We start from the raw sequence: 8790 nt of genomic DNA, 5'->3' as shown, positions 1-8790 counted from the left end.
GAAAATCGGCGTGCAGGGAGAGGAAAATCTGCCTCAAACTTCCAAACGGAATTTTGAGGCAGATATTCCTCCTGCAAAATACTCTGTGTGAACATAGCCTAACACTCTAGAGATTATTCCGGAACATGTGACACCCCACACCTGAGTGGCCAATCAGGATTTCTATAGAGAATCTGCGCTGTGAACATGAAACAAGCTGTGCACTCATAGTCATGGATATATAAAGCCCTGTTCACACACGTCATGTCTGTGTGAATATCGCCTTATTACACGCAGCAGCACTATACACGTGGGGAGATTTCCACACACTATGCACACACGGATCCTCCGCCTCACACGGGGCCGCGCATAAGAGGAGGAGGCGGGAGCGCTCGGGAGACTTCGGTGCCTGCAGTGCACAGCGGCCGGTGCCGGGAGACACTTCAGACATGGCTCAGAAGCGCTTCGTGCTGTTTGATTTGGGCGGTGTGCTCTTATACCCAGGGCTGCAGGCCGCCTTCCAGACGCTGGAGGAGACGCTCCGTCTGCCCGGGTGAGTGACGGCCGCTACACCGGAGTCCTGACACAGGTGCCATCACGTGACACAGCGGGCCCGGCTCAGAGGGAGCGGGTGACGTCACCGGGTGGTCATGTGACACGTTTAAGCGGGAAAAATGCATCGTTTAGTCATAGGACTACCCCTAGACAGTCTGGTTTACCGAGAGTTGTGTATATGAGGAGATGAGATGCGGCTGTGTATATGAGGAGGAGATGTGATGGGGCTGTGTATATGAGGAGGAGATGTGATGCGGCTGTGTATATGAGGAGATGTGATGGGGCTGTGTATATGAGGAGGAGATGTGATGGGGCTGTGTATATGAGGAGATGTGATGCGGCTGTGTATATGAGGAGATGTGATGGGGCCGTGTATATGAGGAGGAGATGTGATGGGGCTGTGTATATGAGGAGATGTGATGCGGCTGTGTATATGAGGAGGAGATGTGATGGGGCCGTGTATATGAGGAGGAGATGTGATGGGGCCGTGTATATGAGGAGATGTGATGGGGCTGTGTATATGAGGAGATGTGATGGGGCCGTGTATATGAGGAGGTGTGATGGGGCTGTGTATATGAGGAGGAGGTGTGACGGGGCTGTGTATATGAGGAGGAGATGTGATGCGGCTGTGTATATGAGGAGGAGATGTGATGCGGCTGTGTATATGAGGAGGAGATGTGATGGGGCTGTGTATATGAGGAGATGTGATGCGGCTGTGTATATGAGGAGGAGATGTGATGCGGCTGTGTATATGAGGAGGAGATGTGATGGGGCCGTGTATATGAGGAGGAGATGTGATGGGGCCGTGTATATGAGGAGGAGATGTGATGGGGCTGTGTATATGAGGAGGAGATGTGACGGGGCTGGGTATATGAGGAGATGAGATGTGACGGGGCTGTGTATATGAGGAGATGAGATGGGGCTGTGTATATGAGGACATGAGATGGGGCTGTGTATATGAGGAGGAGATGTGATGGGGCTGTGTATATGAGGACATGAGATGGGGCTGTGTATATGAGGAGGAGATGTGATGGGGCTGTGTATATGAGGAGATGTGATGGGGCTGTGTATATGAGGAGGAGGTGTGACGGGGCTGTGTATATGAGGAGGAGATGTGACGGGGCTGTGTATATGAGGAGATGTGACGGGTCTGTGTATATGAGGACATGAGATGGGGCTGTGTATATGAGGACATGAGATGGGGCTGTGTATATGAAGAGGAGATGTGATGGGGCTGTGTATATGAGGAGATGAGATGGGGCTGTGTATATGAGGAGGAGATGTGATGGGGCTGTGTATATGAGGAGATGTGATGGGGCTGTGTATATGAGGAGATGTGATGGGGCTGTGTATATGAGGAGGAGATGTGATGGGGCTGTGTATATGAGGAGATGTGATGCGGCTGTGTATATGAAGAGATGTGATGGGGCCGTGTATATGAGGAGGAGATGTGATGGGGCCGTGTATATGAGGAGGAGATGTGATGGGGCTGTGTATATGAGGAGGAGATGTGACGGGGCTGTGTATAAGATGAGATGTGACGGGGCTGTGTATAAGAGGAGATGTGACGGGGCTGTGTATTTGAGGACATGAGATGGGGCTGTGTATATGAGGAGGACATGAGATGGGGCTGTGTATATGAGGAGGAGATGTGACGGGGCTGTGTATATGAGGAGGAGATGTGACGGGGCTGTGTATATGAGGAGGAGATGTGACGGGGCTGTGTATATGAGGAAGAGATGTGACGGGGCTGTGTATATGAGGAGGAGATGTGACGGGGCTGTGTATATGAGGAGGAGATGTGACGGGGCTGTGTATATGAGGAGGAGATGTGACGGGGCTGTGTATATGAGGAGGAGATGTGACGGGGCTGTGTATATGAGGAGGAGATGTGACGGGGCTGTGTATATGAGGAGGAGATGTGACGGGGCTGTGTATATGAGGAGGAGATGTGACGGGGCTGTGTATATGAGGAGGAGATGTGACGGGGCTGTGTATATGAGGAGGAGATGTGACGGGGCTGTGTATATGAGGAGGAGATGTGACGGGGCTGTGTATATGAGGAGGAGATGTGACGGGGCTGTGTATATGAGGAGGAGATGAGACGGGGCTGTGTATATGAGGAGGAGATGAGATGGGGCTGTGTATATGAGGAGGAGATGTGATGGGGCTGTGTATATGAGGAGGAGATGTGATGGGGCTGTGTATATGAGGAGGAGATGTGACGGGGCTGTGTATATGAGGAAGAGGAGATGTGATGGGACTGTATATGAGGAGGAGATGTGATGGGGCTGAGTATATGAGGAGGAGATGAGACGGGGCTGTGTATATGAGGAGGAGATGTGATGGGGCTGTGTATATGAGGAGGAGATGTGACGGGGCTGTGTATATGAGGAAGAGGAGATGTGATGGGACTGTATATGAGGAGGAGATGTGACGGGGCTGAGTATATGAGGAGGAGATGAGACGGGGCTGTGTATATGAGGAGGAGATGTGACGGGGCTGTGTATATGAGGAGAGATGTGACGGGACTGTGTATATGAGGAGGAGATGTGACGGGACTGTGTATATGAGGAGGAGATGTGATGCGGCTGTGTATATGAGGAGATGTGACGGGGCTGTGTATATGAGGAGGAGGTGTGACGGGGCTGTGTATATGAGGAGGAGGTGTGACGGGGCTGTGTATATGAGGAGGAGATATGACGGGGCTGTGTATATGAGGAGGAGATGTGACGGGGCTGTGTATATGAGGAGATGTGACGGGGCTGTGTATATGAGGACATGAGATGGGGCTGTGTATATGAGGACATGAGATGGGGCTGTGTATATGAAGAGGAGATGTGATGGGGCTGTGTATATGAGGAGATGAGATGGGGCTGTGTATATGAGGAGGAGATGTGATGGGGCTGTGTATATGAGGAGATGTGATGGGGCTGTGTATATGAGGAGATGTGATGGGGCTGTGTATATGAGGAGGAGATGTGATGGGGCTGTGTATATGAGGAGGAGATGTGATGGGGCTGTGTATATGAGGAGATGTGATGCGGCTGTGTATATGAAGAGATGTGATGGGGCCGTGTATATGAGGAGGAGATGTGATGGGGCCGTGTATATGAGGAGGAGATGTGATGGGGCTGTGTATATGAGGAGGAGATGTGACGGGGCTGTGTATAAGATGAGATGTGACGTGGCTGTGTATATGAGGAGATGTGACGGGGCTGTGTATTTGAGGAGATGAGATGGGGCTGTGTATATGAGGACATGAGATGGGGCTGTGTATATGAGGAGGACATGAGATGGGGCTGTGTATATGAGGAGGAGATGTGATGGGGCTGTGTATATGAGGAGATGAGATGGGGCTGTGTATATGAGGAGGAGATGAGATGGGGCTTTGTATATGAGGAGGAGATGTGACGGGGCTGTGTATATGAGGAGGAGATGTGACGGGGCTGTGTATATGAGGAGGAGATGTGACGGGGCTGTGTATATGAGGAGGAGATGTGACGGGGCTGTGTATATGAGGAGGAGATGTGACGGGGCTGTGTATATGAGGAGGAGATGTGACGGGGCTGTGTATATGAGGAGGAGATGTGACGGGGCTGTGTATATGAGGAGGAGATGTGACGGGGCTGTGTATATGAGGAGGAGATGAGACGGGGCTGTGTATATGAGGAGGAGATGAGACGGGGCTGTGTATATGAGGAGGAGATGAGATGGGGCTGTGTATATGAGGAGGAGATGTGATGGGGCTGTGTATATGAGGAGGAGATGTGATGGGGCTGTGTATATGAGGAGGAGATGTGACGGGGCTGTGTATATGAGGAAGAGGAGATGTGATGGGACTGTATATGAGGAGGAGATGTGATGGGGCTGAGTATATGAGGAGGAGATGAGACGGGGCTGTGTATATGAGGAGGAGATGTGACGGGGCTGTGTATATGAGGAGAGATGTGACGGGACTGTGTATATGAGGAGGAGATGTGACGGGACTGTGTATATGAGGAGGAGATGTGACGGGGCTGTGTATATGAGGAGGAGATGTGACGGGACTGTGTATATGAGGAGGAGATGTGACGGGGCTGTGTATATGAGGAGGAGATGTGACGGGGCTGTGTATATGAGGAGGAGATGTGACGGGGCTGTGTATATGAGGAGGAGATGTGACGGGGCTGTGTATATGAGGAGGAGATGTGACGGGGCTGTGTATATGAGGAGGGGCTGTGTATATGAGGAGGAGATGTGACGGGGCTGTGTATATGAGGAGGAGATGTGACGGGGCTGTGTATATGAGGAGGAGATGTGACGGGGCTGTGTATATGAGGAGGGGCTGTGTAAATGAGGAGGAGATGTGATGGGGCTGTGTAAATGAGGAGGAGATGTGACGGGGCTGTGTATATGAGGAGGAGATGTGATGGGACTGTATATGAGGAGGAGATGTGATGGGGCTGAGTATATGAGGAGGAGATGAGACGGGGCTGTGTATATGAGGATGAGATGTGACGGGGCTGTGTATATGAGGAGGGGCTGTGTATATGAGGAGGAGATGTGACGGGGCTGTGTATATGAGGAGGAGATGTGACGGGGCTGTGTATATGAGGAGGGGCTGTGTATATGAGGAGGAGATGTGATGGGGCTGTGTATATGAGGAGGAGATGTGACGGGGCTGTGTATATGAGGAGGAGGAGATGTGATGGGACTGTATATGAGGAGGAGATGTGATGGGGCTGAGTATATGAGGAGGAGATGAGACGGGGCTGTGTATATGAAGAGGAGATGTGACGGGGCTGTGTATATGAGGAGAGATGTGACGGGACTGTGTATATGAGGAGGAGATGTGACGGGACTGTGTATATGAGGAGGAGATGTGACGGGACTGTGTATATGAGGAGGAGATGTGACGGGACTGTGTATATGAGGAGGAGATGTGACGGGGCTGTGTATATGAGGAGGAGATGTGACGGGGCTGTGTATATGAGGAGGAGATGTGACGGGGCTGTGTATATGAGGATGAGATGTGACGGGGCTGTGTATATGAGGAGGGGCTGTGTATATGAGGAGGAGATGTGACGGGGCTGTGTATATGAGGAGGAGATGTGACGGGGCTGTGTATATGAGGAGGGGCTGTGTAAATGAGGAGGAGATGTGATGGGGCTGTGTAAATGAGGAGGAGATGTGACGGGGCTGTGTATATGAGGAGGAGATGTGACGGGGCTGTGTATATGAGGAGGAGATGTGACGGGGCTGTGTATATGAGGAGGAGATGTGACGGGGCTGTGTATATGAGGAGGAGATGTGACGGGGCTGTGTATATGAGGAGGAGATGTGACGGGGCTGTGTATATGAGGAGGAGATGAGACGGGGCTGTGTATATGAGGAGGAGATGAGACGGGGCTGTGTATATGAGGAGGAGATGAGACGGGGCTGTGTATATGAGGAGGAGATGAGACGGGGCTGTGTATATGAGGAGGAGATGTGACGGGGCTGTGTATATGAGGAGGGGCTGTGTATATGAGGAGGAGATGTGACGGGGCTGTGTATATGAGGAGGAGATGTGACGGGTCTGTATATGAGGAGGAGATGTGACGGGGCTGTGTATATGAGGAGGAGATGTGACGGGGCTGTGTATATGAGGAGGGGCTGTGTAAATGAGGAGGAGATGTGATGGGGCTGTGTAAATGAGGAGGAGATGTGACGGGGCTGTGTATATGAGGAGGAGATGTGACGGGGCTGTGTATATGAGGAGGAGATGTGACGGGGCTGTGTATATGAGGAGGAGATGTGAATCATCTCATTGAAATCAATGGGAGGCATTTTCGGACGGTTTTTCACGAGTTTTGCGGAGCGGTTTCCGCGCCCAAAAACTCGTCAAAATACTCTGTGTGAACAGGGCCCTAGGCTTCGTTCACATCTGCGCTATGGCTCCGTTCCGTCGGAGCTTTCAGTCGGAATGGAGCCCTGAAAGACAAACTGAAACCGTAGGTTTCCGTTTCCATCGCCTTTTGATTTCAATGGTGACAGATCCGGTGCCAATGGTTTCCGTTTGTCTCAGTTGCGCAAGGGTTCCGTCGGTTTAACGGAATCAATACCGTAGTCGACTGTGTATTGATTGTGTAACTGAGGCCGGATTCACACAAGTGTGTGCAAAAAACGGGGCGTTTTGCGCGCGCAAAAGGTACATAGCAGCTCTGTGTGTCAGCAGCATATGATGCGCGGCTGTGTGATTTTCGCGCAGCCGCCATCATTATGACACTCTGTTTGTATGTTTGTAACCACGTGCTTTTCTGTTTTCATTCATAGTTTTTACTGCTGTTGCGCGAATCACGCGTGTCACACGGAAGTGATGAGCGAAAATCTCACAAATATAGGACATGTCGTGAGTTTTACGCAGCGGACACACAATTGACTGTCTCTGAACGGCCCCATTGAGTAACATAGGTCCGTGCGATGCGCGTGAAAATCACGCGCGTCGCACGGACGTATTATATGTTCATTTGAATAAGCCCTGAGGCTAATGAGACTATATGGTGACATAATGAACAGCCTCCCCTTGTAAATAGTGCCACACCCACCCACCTGTAGATAGTGCCACACCCCCTCGTAGGTAGTGCCACACACCCCCTAGTAGATAGTGCCACACTGCTCCCCTCGAGGAGATGGTGCCACACACCGCTCTTGTAGATAGTGCCACACTTCTACCCGAGTAGATGGTGCCACCCCCCTGTAGATAGCGCTACATCCCCCTCCCTGTACATAGCGCCATTGGGGCTCCCTAGAGGAGCCCCTGACGTCACTGTCCATATATAGATAGTGACGTCAGGGGCTTTTCTAGGATCAGAATCCCCAGATAATTCCGCTTAAGGAGGAGTAACTGGCAGAGCAGGGAACCGATAGTTTCCTTCTCTGCAATAATATTCAGTTGTATCTGCGTCCTGAGAATGCAGATACAATTGAATATGGCAGTTGCCGGGACAGTAATTTGCCGTGACATCCCGGAAAATTCGGGACTGTAGGCAACTATGTCCTTGCCGCCCGGCAACCCCCCTCCCCCCTAGCTACGCCCCTTGCTATGTAAGCCTTAGAAAGGCATTTATTTTTAAATAAAAAGGCCAATCAGTGTGATTGGGGCATCTTTCTAATTAGTTTTTATTAAACATTATTTTAATTTTTTGAGATACAGCTGCTCTGTTATACGCCTTGAAAAACGCCAGCTAAACGCCTACAAATATCTGCCCATTGAATTCAATGTGAAAAACGGCGTTTAGTTCAGACGGGGCATTTTTTTACACCGCTGTTTTAAAAACAACACGTAAATAAACGGCGCGTAAAAAAGAAGGCGCATGTCACTTCATGAGCCGTTTTTAGAGCTGTTTTTTCATAGGTCAATTGAAAAACGGCTCCAGAAAACACCTCAAAATAACGTTTTCGGCTACAAAAACGGCAGAAAATCAGAGGCTATTTTCCCTTGAAAACTGCTCAGTCATTTTCAGCTGTTTTTACTTGTTCATGTGAACATACCCTCAGGCAACAGGATAAGGAGATCCTCTTGTTACAAAACAACATTGAAGATATAAAATGCCCAAATAATGTCAAATAATTACATTTCTGATACTGAATGTGAAAAATTGAAAGGCAAGTTAACCTTTTCAGGACCGAGCTCATTTTGGCCTTCAGGACCAGCCCCATTTTTTTCAAATGTGGCGTGTCAATTTATGTGGTAATAACTCCGGAATGCTTTTGCCTATCCAAGTGATTCTGAGATTGTTTTCTCGTGACAGATTGTACTTTATGCTAGTGGAAAAATTTGGTCAATAAATTCATTGCTTATTTGTGAAAAACACCAACATGTAAAGAAAATTTGCAAAAATTATGATTTTTCTATTTTTAAATGTGTCTGCTTGTAATACAGATAGTAATACCACACAAAATAGTTACTATTTCACATATTCCATATGTTTACTTTATATTTGCATTGTTTTTTGAACATTGTTTTATTTTTCTATGACATCACAAGGCTTAGAACTTTAGCAGCAATTTCTCACATTTTTAAGAAAATTTCAAAAGGCGATTTTTTTTAAGGACCAGTTCAGTTCTGATGTGGCTTTGAGGGCCTTATGTACTAGATAGACCCCATAAATCACCCCATATTAAAAACTGCACCCCTCAAAGTATTCAAAACAGCATTCAGAAAGTTTCTTAACCCTTTAGGCATTTCACAGGAATTAAAGCAAAGTAGAGGGGAAATTTACAAATTTTATT

The 8790-nt window shown here is 49.1% G+C and overlaps 1 protein-coding gene across 1 annotated transcript in view; it reads left to right on the top strand.

Annotated features, from left to right (window-relative positions):
- Positions 1 to 218: 218 nt before the first annotated feature.
- Positions 219 to 8790, top strand: part of EPHX2 (epoxide hydrolase 2) — a 95692-nt gene continuing 87120 nt past the window's right edge. Inside the window, exon 1 of the mRNA XM_075860824.1 lies at positions 219 to 532. Coding sequence (XP_075716939.1) covers positions 429 to 532 — 104 coding nt within the window. The 5' untranslated portion in view covers positions 219 to 428. The remainder of the gene's footprint in view (positions 533 to 8790) is intronic.

Source organism: Rhinoderma darwinii, chromosome 4 (genome assembly GCF_050947455.1).
Source record: "Rhinoderma darwinii isolate aRhiDar2 chromosome 4, aRhiDar2.hap1, whole genome shotgun sequence".
NCBI classification, from domain to species: domain Eukaryota; kingdom Metazoa; phylum Chordata; class Amphibia; order Anura; family Rhinodermatidae; genus Rhinoderma; species Rhinoderma darwinii.
Note: the sequence above shows the minus strand (reverse complement) of the source record. Positions and strands in the feature narration are given on the sequence as shown.